The 16,962-nt window shown below is 53.8% G+C and overlaps 1 protein-coding gene across 2 annotated transcripts in view; it reads right to left on the bottom strand.

Moving 5' to 3' along the window:
• CACNA2D2 (calcium voltage-gated channel auxiliary subunit alpha2delta 2) overlaps positions 1-16,962 on the bottom strand; it is a 259,816-nt gene that overhangs the window by 23,758 nt on the left and 219,096 nt on the right. For both annotated transcript variants that reach the window (XM_073645132.1, XM_073645131.1), the window contains 4 exons: positions 6,612-6,672; positions 6,227-6,324; positions 5,343-5,433; positions 4,918-4,980 (listed from right to left, as the gene is read on the bottom strand). In XM_073645132.1, the coding sequence (XP_073501233.1) occupies positions 4,918-4,980; positions 5,343-5,433; positions 6,227-6,324; positions 6,612-6,672 (313 nt within the window). The remainder of the gene's footprint in view (positions 1-4,917; positions 4,981-5,342; positions 5,434-6,226; positions 6,325-6,611; positions 6,673-16,962) is intronic.

The following is a 16,962-nucleotide window of genomic DNA, read 5'->3' on the forward strand; positions in this document are numbered from 1 at the left end:
CAGAAAGAGCGGAGCAGAGGCGAGACAGAGAGAGCGGAGCAGAGGCGAGGCAGAGAGAGCGGAGCAGAGGCGAGACAGAGAGAGCGGAGCAGAGGCGAGACAGAGAGAGCGGAGCAGAGGCGAGTCAGAGAGAGCGGAGCAGAGGCGAGACAGAGAGAGCGGAGCAGAGGCGAGACAGAGAGAGCGGAGCAGAGGCGAGACAGAGAGAACGGAGCAGAGGCGAGACAGAGAGAGCGGAGCAGAGGCGAGACAGAAAGAGCGGAGCAGAGGCGAGACAGAGAGAGAGCGGAGCAGAGGCGAGACAGAGAGAACGGAGCAGAGGCGAGACAGAGAGAAAGGAGCAGAGGCAAGACAGAGAGAAAGGAGCAGAGGCGAGACAGAAAGAGCGGAGCAGAGGCGAGACAGAGAGAGAATGGAGCAGAGGCGAGACAGAGAGAGCGGAGCAGAGGCGAGACAGAGAGAGCGGAGCAGAGGCGAGACAGAGAGAGCCGAGCAGAGGCGAGACAGAGAGAGCGGAGCAGAGGCGAGACAGAGAGAGCGGAGCAGAGGCGAGACAGAGAGAGCGGAGCAGAGGCGAGACAGAGAGCGGAGCAGAGGCGAGACAGAAAGCGGAGCAGAGGCGAGGCAGAGAGAGAGCGGAGCAGAGAGAGAGCGGAGCAGAGGCGAGGCAGAGAGAGAGCGGAGCAGAGGCGAGGCAGAGAGAGAGCGGAGCAGAGGCGAGGCAGAGAGAGCGGAGCAGAGGCGAGGCAGAGAGAGAGCGGAGCAGAGGCGAGGCAGAGAGAGAGCGGAGCAGAGGCGAGACAGAGAGCAGAGCAGAGGCGAGACAGAGAGCAGAGCAGAGGCGAGACAGAGAGCAGAGCAGAGGCGAGACAGAGAGCGGAGCAGAGGCGAGACAGAGAGCGGAGCAGAGGCGAGACAGAGAGCGGAGCAGAGGCGAGACAGAGAGCGGAGCAGAGGCGAGACAGAGAGCGGAGCAGAGGCGAGACAGAGAGCGGAGCAGAGGCGAGGCAGAGAGAGCGGAGCAGAGGCGAGACAGACAGCGGAGCAGAGGCGAGACAGACAGCGGAGCAGAGGCGAGGCAGAGAGAGCGGAGCTGAGGCGAGGCAGAGAGAGCGGAGTAGAGGCGAGGCAGAGAGAGCGGAGCAGAGGCGAGGCAGAGAGAGCGGAGCAGAGGCGAGGCAGAGAGAGCGGAGCAGAGGCGAGGCAGAGAGAGAGCGGAGCAGAGGCGAGGCAGAGAGAGAGCGGAGCAGAGGCGAGGCAGAGAGAGAGAGAGAGCGGAGCAGAGGCGAGGCAGAGAGAGAGCGGAGCAGAGGCGAGGCAGAGAGAGAGCGGAGCAGAGGCGAGGCAGAGAGAGAGCGGAGCAGAGGCGAGGCAGAGAGAGAGCGGAGCAGAGGCGAGGCAGAGAGAGAGCGGAGCAGAGGCGAGGCAGAGAGAGAGCGGAGCAGAGGCGAGGCAGAGAGAGAGCGGAGCAGAGGCGAGGCAGAGAGAGAGCGGAGCAGAGGCGAGGCAGAGAGAGCGGAGCAGAGGCGAGGCAGAGAGAGCGGAGCAGAGGCGAGGCAGAGAGCGGAGCAGAGGCGTGACAGAGAGCGGAGCAGAGGCGAGACAGAGAGCGGAGCAGAGGCGAGACAGAGAGCGGAGCAGAGGCGAGACAGAGCGGAGCAGAGGCGAGACAGAGCGGAGCAGAGGCGAGACAGAGAGAGAGCGAGCAGAGGCGAGACAGAGAGAGAGCGGAGCAGAGGCGAGACAGAGAGAACGGAGCAGAGGCGAGACAGAGAGAGCGGAGCAGAGGCGAGACAGAGAGAGCGGAGCAGAGGCGAGGCAGAGAGAGCGGAGCAGAGGCGAGACAGAGAGAGCGGAGCAGAGGCGAGACAGAGAGAGCGGAGTAGAGGCGAGACAGAGAGAGCGGAGCAGAGGCGAGACAGAGAGAACGAAGCAGAGGCGAGACAGAGAGAACGAAGCAGAGGCGAGACAGAGAGAGCGGAGCAGAGGCGAGACAGAAAGAGCGGAGCAGAGGCGAGACAGAGAGAGCGGAGCAGAGGCGAGACAGAGAGAACGGAGCAGAGGCGAGACAGAGAGAGCGGAGCAGAGGCGAGACAGAGAGAACGGAGCAGAGGCGAGACAGAAAGAGCGGAGCAGAGGCGAGACAGAGAGAGAACGGAGCAGAGGCGAGACAGAGAGAGAACGGAGCAGAGGCGAGACAGAGAGAACGGAGCAGAGGCGAGACAGAGAGAGCGGAGCAGAGGCGAGACAGAGAGAGCGGAGCAGAGGCGAGACAGAGAGAGCGGAGCAGAGGCGAGACAGAGAGAGCGGAGCAGAGGCGAGACAGAGAGAGCGGAGCAGAGGCGAGACAGAGAGAGCGGAGCAGAGGCGAGGCAGAGAGAGAGCGGAGCAGAGGTGAGGCAGAGAGAGAGCGGAGCAGAGGCGAGGCAGAGAGAGAGCGGAGCAGAGGCGAGGCAGAGAGAGAGCGGAGCAGAGGCGAGGCAGAGAGAGAGCGGAGCAGAGGCGAGGCAGAGAAAGAACGGAGCAGAGGCGAGGCAGAGAGAGAGCGGAGCAGAGGCGAGGCAGAGAGAGAGCGGAGCAGAGGCGAGGCAGAGAGAGAGCGGAGCAGAGGCGAGGCAGAGAGAGAGTGGAGCAGAGACGAGGCAGAGAGAGAGCGGAGCAGAGGCGAGGCAGAGAGAGAGCGGAGCAGAGGCGAGACAGAGAGAGAGCGGAGCAGAGGCGAGGCAGAGAGAGAGCGGAGCAGAGGCAAGACAGAGAGCGGAGCAGAGGCGAGACAGAGAGCGGAGCAGAGGCGAGACAGAGAGCGGAGCAGAGGCGAGACAGAGAGCGGAGCAGAGGCGAGGCAGAGAGAGCGGAGCAGAGGCGAGACAGAGAGAGCGGAGCAGAGGCGAGGCAGAGAGAGAGCGGAGCAGAGGCGAGGCAGAGAGAGAGCGGAGCAGAGGCGAGGCAGAGAGAGAGCGGAGCAGAGGCGAGGCAGAGAGAGAGCGGAGCAGAGGCGAGGCAGAGAGAGAGCGGAGCAGAGGCGAGGCAGAGAAAGAACGGAGCAGAGGCGAGGCAGAGAGAGAGCGGAGCAGAGGCGAGGCAGAGAGAGAGCGGAGCAGAGGCGAGGCAGAGAGAGAGCGGAGCAGAGGCGAGGCAGAGAGAGAGCGGAGCAGAGACGAGGCAGAGAGAGAGCGGAGCAGAGGCGAGGCAGAGAGAGAGCGGAGCAGAGGCGAGGCAGAGAGAGAGCGGAGCAGAGGCGAGACAGAGAGCGGAGCAGAGGCGAGACAGAGAGCAGAGCAGAGGCGAGACAGAGAGCGGAGCAGAGGCGAGACAGAGAGCGGAGCAGAGGCGAGACAGAGAGCGGAGCAGAGGCGAGACAGAGAGCGGAGCAGAGGCGAGGCAGAGAGAGCGGAGCAGAGGCGAGGCAGACAGCGGAGCAGAGGCGAGACAGACAGCGGAGCAGAGGCGAGGCAGAGAGAGCGGAGCAGAGGAGAGGCAGAGAGAGCGGAGCAGAGGAGAGGCAGAGAGAGCGGAGCAGAGGCGAGGCAGAGAGAGCGGAGCAGAGGCGAGGCAGAGAGAGCGGAGCAGAGGCGAGGCAGAGAGAGCGGAGCAGAGGCGAGGCAGAGAGAGAGCGGAGCAGAGGCGAGGCAGAGAGAGAGCGGAGCAGAGGCGAGGCAGAGAGAGAGCGGAGCAGAGGCGAGGCAGAGAGAGAGCGGAGCAGAGGCGAGGCAGAGAGAGAGCGGAGCAGAGGCGAGGCAGAGAGAGAGCGGAGCAGAGGCGAGGCAGAGAGAGCGGAGCAGAGGCGAGGCAGAGAGAGAGCGGAGCAGAGGCGAGGCAGAGAGAGAGCGAAGCAGAGGCGAGGCAGAGAGCGGAGCAGAGGCGAGACAGAGAGCGGAGCAGAGGCGAGACAGAGAGCGGAGCAGAGGCGAGACAGAGAGCGGAGCAGAGGCGAGACAGAGAGCGGAGCAGAGGCGAAACAGAGAGCGGAGCAGAGGCGAGACAGAGAGCGGAGCAGAGGCGAGACAGAGAGCGGAGCAGAGGCGAGACAGAGAGCGGAGCAGAGGCGAGACAGAGAGCGGAGCAGAGGCGAGACAGAGAGAGCGGAGCAGAGGCGAGACAGAGAGAGAGGAGCAGAGGCGAGACACAGAGAGAGAGGAGCAGAGGCGAGACACAGAGAGAGAAGCAGAGGCGAGACAGAGAGAGAGGAGCAGAGGCGAGACAGAGAGAGAGGAGCAGAGGCGAGACAGAGAGAGAGGAGCAGAGGCGAGACAGAGAGAGAGGAGCAGAGGCGAGACAGAGAGAGAGGAGCAGAGGCGAGACAGAGAGAGAGGAGCAGAGGCGAGATAGAGAGAGAGGAGCAGAGGCGAGACAGAGAGAGAGGAGCAGAGGCGAGACAGAGAGAGCGGAGCAGAGGCGAGACAGAGAGCGGAGCAGAGGCGAGACAGAGAGAGAGGAGCAGAGGCGAGACAGAGAGAGCGGAGCAGAGGCGAGACAGAGAGAGCGGAGCAGAGGCGAGACAGAGAGAGCGGAGCAGAGGCGAGACAGAGAGAGAGAGTAGCAGACGCGAGACAGAGAGACGAGCAGAGGCGAGACAGAGAGCGGAGCAGAGGCGAGACAGAGAGAGCGGAGCAGAGGCGAGACAGAGAGCGGAGCAGAGGCGAGACAGTGAGCGGAGCAGAGGCGAGACAGAGAGCGGAGCAGAGGCAAGACAGAGACGAGACAGAGACAGAAGAGCAGAGGCGAGACAGAGAGAGAGGAGCAGAGGCGAGACAGAGAGAGAGGAGCAGAGGCGAGACAGAGAGAGAGGAGCAGAGGCGAGACACGAGAGTTAGTAGAGAAGATGTGAGACGGAGCAGAGATCACGTGCGATAGAGGAGACGATGTGTCCATGTAACATTCACGATGTGTTTAGGCTGCGCCATTTCCAGCACTCACTTGTTGGGGAAGACTCGGGTGATGCCTCCATCAGTAGCAGAAAAGACAGCGAGGAGCCCGTACCTGTGCGGAGGAAGAAGCGGATGAGGAGAACATGGAGCTACAGGGCGAAGGCGTCATCTGCACCACAGCAGTCACCGAGAGGTCCCAGCACCAGTCACAGCTGTAGACAGTCTCTGATGAGATGTCAGGGGCTGTCTATGGTATTGGTGGATGTAACATGGAGGGTACAAGTAGACTACACTCAGTAGGTAACCCGTGCCGGGCCGGGGGTCACATTTTCTTGCTCATTAATTATTGTTTTCCTGATGACAGTCACCCATTACCAACGATCCTGCTGACGATCACTATTCATAGACGGATGCTGTCAGTCTTCAGGGTGTTTCTGTGAAGTAGTGATTGTCCAGCAGCCACAGTCTCCTTACGTGAGAAGGTCCTTATCCTTCCAGACTCTGTCGGCCAGATCCCGTGTGATGCCCGTATCCAGGATCAGGTTATGCAGGAGGAAGCTGTCACCTGAGGAACAGGAAAGCAATGTCGTCATCACCACCGCCATCATCATCATCCACCCTCATCCACCGCCATCATCATCATCCACCACCACCATCATCAACCACCATCATTATCATTAACCATCATCCACCACCATCATCATTAACCATCATCCACCACCACCATCATCCCCTATCATCCACCACCATCATCGAACATATCCAACACCAGCATCCACCATCAAACACCAGTCATCATCATCCACCACCGTCTTCATTAACCATCATCCACCACCATCATCATCGAACACAATCCAACACCATCATCCATAATCAACATCATCATTAACCAGCATCCACCACCATCATCATTAACCATCATCCACCACCATCGAACAAGATCCAACACCAGCATCCACCATCATCATCCACCACCGTCCTCATTAACCATCATCCACCGCCATCATCATCATCGAACACAATCCAATACCATCATCATTAACCAGCATCCACCACCATCAACATCATCCCTTATTATCCACCATCATGGAACACGATCCAACACCAGCATCCACCATCATCAGCCATCACCGTCGTCATTATCATCCACCACCATTATCATAGAACGTAGTCCAACACCATCATCCACCATGAACATCATCATTAACCAGCATCCACCACCACTATCATCATCATCCACTACCAACGTCCTCATTAACAATCATCCACCAGCATCATTGACAACCATCACCATCCACCAGCACCATGGACCACGATCCTCCGCCATCTTCCATCCTTGATCCTGCTATAACACTCACACTGCTTGGAGTCCGGCGTCACTTTCTCCATGAGTGAGATGAAGTTCAGCAAGAACTCGGTGTTGTTTTCGGACTGTTCCAAGTCCTGGCAGTACTGCCTGCGAGAGAGGAGACGAGGACATGGAGGAGAGAACGGAGAAGACAGGTCAGGAACCAAGACGAGGAACGCTCACAAACACTGGGGCGGCTCCTTACAATGTGGCCGCTGGGTGGGAACCCGATAAAGGTAAAAGGCTAGCTCCACCCCCTGAGTCATGTGATCCACCTCTTCTCTACTGATTGGCTCATACAGAGTCCAGGGGGTGGGGCTCTATTTCCCTTATTTGCATTTTAAGGGATAATACAGCTGGGAGGAAGGGTCCGGGAACATTGAAGGTTACATTACCTTGGAGCCAAGAACACGCGACCTTCAGACTCAAAGGTATTCGGCATCAGAGACTCAAAATCTGTAACAGATAAAAAGAATTATCCAGCAAGTGAGAGGAGCGCCCCTTCCAGTCCACATAGGGGGTCGCACCCTGTGTGGGGGCTGCTCCTGCAATGCGGCATGTAGGGGACCCCTCGCGCTGTGCTGGGCACCTGGATCTGCTCGGCATGGATGGATGGACGAGCGGGATCCGGCCACAACCTTCAGGTGAACGATGGAAGTCAATGAGGAGGAGAGAAGAGAAGGAGGAAGAATCACCCAAGTGCTGAGGAGGCAGCAACCTGGGGCTCTGCTGGCCGAGGCATGCTGGGACTTGTGGTGGAGGCGGAGAGTCCCAGAGCGCTTCTGCTGGGAGGACGGAATAAGACTATCTCTGACCTGGGAAGGAGCTTAGGCCTCGTAGAAAACCATGCCTGCTTTCTTCCAAAAACCTTCATTTCAATATAACCGAGCTGCGATACCAGACTCAACCAGCAGTGGCGCTGCTGGACGAAGGCGGCCATGTTTTCTAATCCTGATCAGTCAAAAAGCCACCAGAGTTGAAAAACCAACTCATCTACTGGGAAAAATGCAGGATCCCGACTGTAAGGACAAGAAGACCAGGTCCAATGGTCTAGTCATGCAGGAGAGCTGGACAGCGCCCCCGGAGTCCAATAGTGGAAGGACAGAATAAGGGAACACTACTGACGGCGATCTGCACCACTGTTGGCTTTTGGCCATATTGGCGATTACCCAGAGCACAATGCGGCAGGTTCAGGGTCCTATAGTCCTGGGTCAGGACAGGGCCCCGTACTGCGCCCCACCCCGCAGGTCATTCCCTTTCCTCATGTTCACTGTCACATCAATTCCTGGAGAGGGAGGTCCGGCGCAGGGTCTCATCGCACCCGCCAGGAGCCAAAGTGACGGCGGCGCCAACCACAGCTGGCCCCATCCTCAGGGGCCCATAGCTACATGGAATACAGCGCCTCCTGGTGGACTAATGTCTGTAGTGCATGAGATAAAGAACAGAATTGTACGTACACAAGCCTCAGATTACAGATTATAGATAGAATAATACTACTCAGGCAGTCACTGTGCTCCGGAGCTGCACTCACAAGTCTAACGTATGTACACAGTGACTCCACCAACAGAATAGTGAGTGCAGCTCTGGAGTATAATACAGGATGTAACTCAGGATCAGTAATGTAATGTATGTACACAGTGACTGCACCAGCAGAATAGTGAGTGCAGCTCTGGAGTATAATACAGGATGTAACTCAGGATCAGTAATGTAATGTATGTATGTGGCACCCCAGGGGTCTGGTTTCCACAGTAATAGCAGTATTGCGTCTGTGAGCAGGTGGGAGGTCTCCTGGGCAGGAATCCTAAGCATGCCACACCTCCTGCCCAGTCCTGGGAGGGGAAGAACTTCCCCTATATAAACTGGGGCTGAAGCAGGGTTAGAGAGAGGAGTTCCAGACAGAGACGGAGTCTGGTCTGGACACCAGAAACAGGGACAGATAGACATCAGGAGCTCTGTAGGAGCCAAGGAGAAGCGCCAGGGGCTGGAGCTGTGCAGAGCTCGCCCTGGGAGAAGGTACAAAAACCGGACACAGGAGTCCGAGGCTGTGGGGACTAAGATATACCCAGCAGCAGAATCCATCCGGCAGGGGATTCCAGGTCCTCTGGCCATAAAAGCCCGGAGGCTCAGTCACAACGAAGGGACCAGCACCGCCATCCCGGAGCGGAGGCTAACAGGAGGCCCCAGGTCACCAGCCATACGGGTGAGCACCACACGGTATACCCAGGGACGTGGGCTACTTGTAACCGCCGAAAGCAGGGTAGCCAGGAAGGGTACAGACTAACGGGAAGGCCTACAACTCCACCTGGCCAGGGGAACTCCGGCTTACTCGCAGACTAACCAGGCCCCAACTACTAGCCAGTACTCCCGGGGGAATTTGCCTTGTACCATCAGTAAAGGCCCTGAACTGTACCCTCGCGTTTCCGTGCTTCCTTGTCGCACCGTTAGTGCTGGGACATCCACACCATCACTCCCAACATCATCCACATCCGCTGCCCTGAGGCCATACCTCTCCCGTTGGGGGTTATATCAACATTGCTGCACACCTATACCACCGGCCTCAGCGGTCTGCCCTGCAGCGGCGGTTTCATAACCGCATTCAACGGGTGGCGTAGTCGGACACTAATACCATCATACCAATAACCGCCACTAAGTTTGACCACCCTGGGCGCGGACCGGGTCACCGCCACACGAAGACTACTACCCCCATCGGATCCGGCTCCGGGTATCCCCCGCGCGCATGCGCGCCGCACTACATCACTGGCCCAGGGGGTGAGTCATGTACACAGTGACTGCACCAGCAGAATAGTGAGTGCCGCTCTGGAGTATAATATAGGAGGTAACTCAGGATCAGTAATGTATGTACACAGTGACTGCACCAGCAGAATAGTGAGTGCCGCTCTGGGGTATAATACAGGATGTAACTCAGGATCAGTAATGTATGTACACAGTGACTGCACCAGCAGAATAGTGAGTGCCGCTCTGGGGTATAATACAGGATGTAACTCAGGATCAGTAATGTATGTACACAGTGACTGCACCAGCAGAATAGTGAGTGCAGCTCTGGAGTATAATACAGGATGTAACTCAGGATCAGTAATGTAATGTATGTACACAGTGACTGCACCAGCAGAATAGTGAGTACAGCTCTGGAGTATAATACAGGAGGTAACTCAGGATCAGTAATGTAATGTATGTACACAGTGACTGCACCAACAGAATAGTGAGTGCAGCTCTGGGGTATAATACAGGATGTAACTCAGGATCAGTAATGTAATGTATGTACACAGTGACTCCACCAGCAGAATAGTGAGTGCCGCTCTGGAGTATAATACAGGATGTAACTCAGGATCAGTAATGTATGTACACAGTGACTGCACCAGCAGAATAGTGAGTGCAGCTCTGGAGTATAATACAGGATGTAACTCAGGATCAGTAATGTAATGTATGTACACAGTGACTGCACCAGCAGAATAGTGAGTACAGCTCTGGAGTATAATACAGGAGGTAACTCAGGATCAGTAATGTAATGTATGTACACAGTGACTGCACCAACAGAATAGTGACTGCAGCTCTGGAGTATAATACAGGAGGTAACTCAGGATCAGTAATGTAATGTATGTACACAGTGACTGCACCAGCAGAATAGTGAGTGCAGCTCTGGAGTATAATACAGGATGTAACTCAGGATCAGTAATGTAATGTATGTACACAGTGATTGCACCAGCAGAATAGTGAGTGCAGCTCTGGAGGATAATACAGGATGTAACTCAGGATCAGTAATGTATGTACACAGTGACTGCACCAGCAGAATAGTGAGTGCAGCTCTGGAGTATAATACAGGATGTAACTCAGGATCAGTAATGTAATGTATGTACACAGTGACTGCACCAGCAGAATAGTGAGTGCAGCTCTGGAGTATAATACAGGATGTAACTCAGGATCAGTAATGTAATGTATGTATGTGGCACCCCAGGGGTCTGGTTTCCACAGTAATAGCAGTATTGCGTCTGTGAGCAGGTGGGAGGTCTCCTGGGCAGGAATCCTAAGCATGCCACACCTCCTGCCCAGTCCTGGGAGGGGAAGAACTTCCCCTATATAAACTGGGGCTGAAGCAGGGTTAGAGAGAGGAGTTCCAGACAGAGACGGAGTCTGGTCTGGACACCAGAAACAGGGACAGATAGACATCAGGAGCTCTGTAGGAGCCAAGGAGAAGCGCCAGGGGCTGGAGCTGTGCAGAGCTCGCCCTGGGTGAAGGTACAAAAACCGGACACAGGAGTCCGAGGCTGTGGGGACTAAGATATACCCAGCAGCAGAATCCATCCGGCAGGGGATTCCAGGTCCTCTGGCCATAAAAGCCCGGAGGCTCAGTCACAACGAAGGGACCAGCACCGCCATCCCGGAGCGGAGGCTAACAGGAGGCCCCAGGTCACCAGCCATACGGGTGAGCACCACACGGTATACCCAGGGACGTGGGCTACTTGTAACCGCCGAAAGCAGGGTAGCCAGGAAGGGTACAGACTAACGGGAAGGCCTACAACTCCACCTGGCCAGGGGAACTCCGGCTTACTCGCAGACTAACCAGGCCCCAACTACTAGCCAGTACTCCCGGGGGAATTTGCCTTGTACCATCAGTAAAGGCCCTGAACTGTACCCTCGCGTTTCCGTGCTTCCTTGTCGCACCGTTAGTGCTGGGACATCCACACCATCACTCCCAACATCATCCACATCCGCTGCCCTGAGGCCATACCTCTCCCGTTGGGGGTTATATCAACATTGCTGCACACCTATACCACCGGCCTCAGCGGTCTGCCCTGCAGCGGCGGTTTCATAACCGCATTCAACGGGTGGCGTAGTCGGACACTAATACCATCATACCAATAACCGCCACTAAGTTTGACCACCCTGGGCGCGGACCGGGTCACCGCCACACGAAGACTACTACCCCCATCGGATCCGGCTCCGGGTATCCCCCGCGCGCACGCGCGCCGCACTACAGCACTAGCCCAGGGGGTGAGTCATGTACACAGTGACTGCACCAGCAGAATAGTGAGTGCCGCTCTGGGGTATAATACAGGATGTAACTCAGGATCAGTAATGTATGTACACAGTGACTGCACCAGCAGAATAGTGAGTGCAGCTCTGGAGTATAATATAGGAGGTAACTCAGGATCAGTAATGTATGTACACAGTGACTGCACCAGCAGAATAGTGAGTGCAGCTCTGGAGTATAATACAGGATGTAACTCAGGATCAGTAATGTAATGTACACAGTGACTGCACCAGCAGAATAGTGAGTGCAGCTCTGGGGTATAATACAGGATGTAACTCAGGATCAGTAATGTAATGTATGTACACAGTGTCTGCACCAGCAGAATAGTGAGTGCAGCTCTGGGAGTATAATACAGGATGTAACTCAGGATCAGTAATGTAATGTATGTACACAGTGACTGCACCAGCAGAATAGTGAGTGCAGCTCTGGAGTATAATACAGGATGTAACTCAGGATCAGTAATGTATGTACACAGTGACTGCACCAGCAGAATAGTGAGTGCCGCTCTGGGGTATAATACAGGATGTAACTCAGGATCAGTAATGTATGTACACAGTGACTGCACCAGCAGAATAGTGAGTGCAGCTCTGGGGTATAATACAGGATGTAACTCAGGATCAGTAATGTAATGTATGTACACAGTGACTCCACCAGCAGAATAGTGAGTGCCGCTCTGGAGTATAATACAGGATGTAACTCAGGATCAGTAATGTAATGTATGTACACAGTGACTGCACCAGCAGAATAGTGAGTATAGCTCTGGAGTATAATACAGGAGGTAACTCAGGATCAGTAATGTAATGTATGTACACAGTGACTGCACCAGCAGAATAGTGAGTGCAGCTCTGGAGTATAATACAGGATGTAACTCAGGATCAGTAATGTAATGTATGTACACAGTGATTGCACCAGCAGAATAGTGAGTGCAGCTCTGGAGGATAATACAGGATGTAACTCAGGATCAGTAATGTATGTACACAGTGACTGCACCAGCAGAATAGTGAGTGCAGCTCTGGAGTATAATACAGGATGTAACTCAGGATCAGTAATGTAATGTATGTACACAGTGACTGCACCAGCAGAATAGTGAGTGCAGCTCTGGAGTATAATACAGGATGTAACTCAGGATCAGTAATGTAATGTATGTATGTGGCACCCCAGGGGTCTGGTTTCCACAGTAATAGCAGTATTGCGTCTGTGAGCAGGTGGGAGGTCTCCTGGGCAGGAATCCTAAGCATGCCACACCTCCTGCCCAGTCCTGGGAGGGGAAGAACTTCCCCTATATAAACTGGGGCTGAAGCAGGGTTAGAGAGAGGAGTTCCAGACAGAGACGGAGTCTGGTCTGGACACCAGAAACAGGGACAGATAGACATCAGGAGCTCTGTAGGAGCCAAGGAGAAGCGCCAGGGGCTGGAGCTGTGCAGAGCTCGCCCTGGGAGAAGGTACAAAAACCGGACACAGGAGTCCGAGGCTGTGGGGACTAAGATATACCCAGCAGCAGAATCCATCCGGCAGGGGATTCCAGGTCCTCTGGCCATAAAAGCCCGGAGGCTCAGTCACAACGAAGGGACCAGCACCGCCATCCCGGAGCGGAGGCTAACAGGAGGCCCCAGGTCACCAGCCATACGGGTGAGCACCACACGGTATACCCAGGGACGTGGGCTACTTGTAACCGCCGAAAGCAGGGTAGCCAGGAAGGGTACTGACTAACGGGAAGGCCTACATCTCCATCTGGCCAGGGGAACTCCGGCTTACTCGCAGACTAACCAGGCCCCAACTACTAGCCAGTACTCCCGGGGGAATTTGCCTTGTACCATCAGTAAAGGCCCTGAACTGTACCCTCGCGTTTCCGTGCTTCCTTGTCGCACCGTTAGTGCTGGGACATCCACACCATCACTCCCAACATCATCCACATCCGCTGCCCTGAGGCCATACCTCTCCCGTTGGGGGTTATATCAACATTGCTGCACACCTATACCACCGGCCTCAGCGGTCTGCCCTGCAGCGGCGGTTTCATAACCGCATTCAACGGGTGGCGTAGTCGGACACTAATACCATCATACCAATAACCGCCACTAAGTTTGACCACCCTGGGCGCGGACCGGGTCACCGCCACACGAAGACTACTACCCCCATCGGATCCGGCTCCGGGTATCCCCCGCGCGCCGCACTACAGCACTGGCCCAGGGGGTGAGTCATGTACACAGTGACTGCACCAGCAGAATAGTGAGTGCCGCTCTGGGGTATAATACAGGAGGTAACTCAGGATCAGTAATGTATGTACACAGTGACTGCACCAGCAGAATAGTGAGTGCAGCTCTGGAGTATAATATAGGAGGTAACTCAGGATCAGTAATGTATGTACACAGTGACTGCACCAGCAGAATAGTGAGTGCAGCTCTGGAGTATAATACAGGATGTAACTCAGGATCAGTAATGTAATGTACACAGTGACTGCACCAGCAGAATAGTGAGTGCAGCTCTGGAGTATAATATAGGAGGTAACTCAGGATCAGTAATGTATGTACACAGTGACTGCACCAGCAGAATAGTGAGTGCAGCTCTGGAGTATAATATAGGAGGTAACTCAGGATCAGTAATGTATGTACACAGTGACTGCACCAGCAGAATAGTGAGTGCAGCTCTGGAGTATAATACAGGATGTAACTCAGGATCAGTAATGTAATGTACACAGTGACTGCACCAGCAGAATAGTGAGTGCAGCTCTGGGGTATAATACAGGATGTAACTCAGGATCAGTAATGTAATGTATGTACACAGTGTCTGCACCAGCAGAATAGTGAGTGCAGCTCTGGGAGTATAATACAGGATGTAACTCAGGATCAGTAATGTATGTACACAGTGACTGCACCAGCAGAATAGTGAGTGCAGCTCTGGAGTATAATACAGGATGTAACTCAGGATCAGTAATGTAATGTATGTACACAGTGACTGCACCAGCAGAATAGTGAGCGCAGCTCTGGAGTATAATACAGGATGTAACTCAGGATCAGTAATGTAATGTATGTACACAGTGACTGCACCAGCAGAATAGTGAGTGCCGCTCTGGGGTATAATACAGGATGTAACTCAGGATCAGTAATGTATGTACACAGTGACTGCACCAGCAGAATAGTGAGTGCAGCTCTGGGGTATAATACAGGATGTAACTCAGGATCAGTAATGTAATGTATGTACACAGTGACTCCACCAGCAGAATAGTGAGTGCCGCTCTGGAGTATAATACAGGATGTAACTCAGGATCAGTAATGTATGTACACAGTGACTGCACCAGCAGAATAGTGAGTGCAGCTCTGGAGTATAATACAGGATGTAACTCAGGATCAGTAATGTAATGTATGTACACAGTGACTGCACCAGCAGAATAGTGAGTACAGCTCTGGAGTATAATACAGGAGGTAACTCAGGATCAGTAATGTAATGTATGTACACAGTGACTGCACCAACAGAATAGTGACTGCAGCTCTGGAGTATAATACAGGAGGTAACTCAGGATCGGTAATGTAATGTATGTACACAGTGACTGCACCAGCAGAATAGTGAGTGCAGCTCTGGAGTATAATACAGGATGTAACTCAGGATCAGTAATGTAATGTATGTACACAGTGATTGCACCAGCAGAATAGTGAGTGCAGCTCTGGAGGATAATACAGGATGTAACTCAGGATCAGTAATGTATGTACACAGTGACTGCACCAGCAGAATAGTGAGTGCAGCTCTGGAGTATAATACAGGATGTAACTCAGGATCAGTAATGTAATGTATGTACACAGTGACTGCACCAGCAGAATAGTGAGTGCAGCTCTGGAGTATAATACAGGATGTAACTCAGGATCAGTAATGTAATGTATGTACACAGTGAATGCACCAGCAGAATAGTGAGTGCAGCTCTGGAGGATAATACAGGATGTAACTCAGGATCAGTAATGTAATGTATGTACACAGTGACTGCACCAGCAGAATAGTGAGTGCAGCTCTGGAGTATAATACAGGATGTAACTCAGGATCAGTACAGGATCAGTAATGTTTGTACACAGTGACTCCACCAGCAGAATAGTGAGTGCAGCTCTGGAGTATAATACAGGATGTAACTCAGGATCAGTAATGTAATGTATGCACACAGTGACTGCACCAGCAGAATAGTGAGTGCAGCCCTGGGGTATAATACAGGATGTAACTCAGGATCAGTAATGTAATGTATGTACACAGTGACTGCACCAGCAGAATAGTGAGTGCAGCTCTGGAGTATAATACAGGATGTAACTCAGGATCAGTAATGTAATGTATGTACACAGTGACTGCACCAGCAGAATAGTGAGTGCAGCTCTGGGGTTTAATACAGGATGTAACTCAGGATCAGTAATGTAATGTATGTACACAGTGACTGCACAAGCAGAATAGTGAGTGCAGCTCTGCAGAATAATACAGGATGTAACTCAGGATCAGTAATGTAATGTATGTACACAGCGACTGCACCAGCAGAATAGTGAGTGCAGCTCTGGAGTATAATACAGGATGTAACTCAGGATCAGTAATGTAATGTATGTACACAGTGACAGCACCAGCAGAATAGTGAGTGCAGCTCTGGAGTATAATACAGGATGTAACTCAGGATCAGTAATGTAATGTATGTACACAGTGACTGCACCAGCAGAATAGTGAGTGCAGCTCTGGAGTATAATACAGGAGGTAACTCGGGATCAGTAATGTAATGTATGTGCACAGTGACTGCACCAGCAGAATAGTGATTGCAGCTCTGGAGTATAATACAGAATAAGTAATGTTCTGACATTATGACTCCGCTCGTTATCGTCTCTTTCTATATATAAGCTGTAATGGGGACTTTAGTTCTTTTGTGTTTGTGATCGGTTGCTGGTCGGGTTTTTGCTTTGGTGAGGAGTGACGGTAACTTACCTGTAGACGGCGGCCGTGGCGCTCCCCACAGTGTGTGCTACGGGCGCTGTGTGCTGGGTGTGTACACGTGTGGCATGCCTGTTACTAGGCCGGTTCCCCTGGATCTTAGTAAGTGCCCGTTAGACATGCATGAAGTACTTGGGTGCTAAGTTCACCTGGACCATTCGGGGAGCACGAAATACTGTGTTCAGGCACCTACAAAGCCACAGCGATACCCAGCAAGTCAGTCCAAGCATACGAGCCACCCGGACAGGAGGCACAGTGCATTGTGGGGGACCGGGGCGGCACAACCATGTACTGCTCGGAGGCGGGCATCGCTGCCCATCGTTTGGATTAATAACTGGGATTTATCATAGTCGATGATGCAAATATTGGATTCATTTTTGCACAGAATGTTCTTTTCTTTGCTTCTGATATGAAGTTGCCGCAAATTTACCACCCACAATGCACTGGGGTGCACAGCTGTGGGGTGGCCTGGAAACACGCAACTGATTGGACTGTCACCTTCTAATAGAGGTCAAGGTGGGGGAAGGGCAAGCGATGGCGGGAGTGGGGGGGGTCGGATTCAGATTACAGGACACTACCATTGTTTCATCAGCATCGCCAATACAGGATCACTGGGATCAGGCAGAAGCTGCAGGGGTCCGTGCTGGCTCCGACAAGATCATCTTCTATTACCGACTGGTGGAGAAACCCCGACCCCCCAACAATCAAAATGCTCCCAGGTATGGTCTACCCACGACTCAGCACGGCCCCCTCCC

Source organism: Phyllobates terribilis, unplaced genomic scaffold (assembly GCF_046119375.1).
Source record: "Phyllobates terribilis strain yellow unplaced genomic scaffold, ASM4611937v1 Scaffold_8__6_contigs__length_399053987, whole genome shotgun sequence".
NCBI classification, from domain to species: domain Eukaryota; kingdom Metazoa; phylum Chordata; class Amphibia; order Anura; family Dendrobatidae; genus Phyllobates; species Phyllobates terribilis.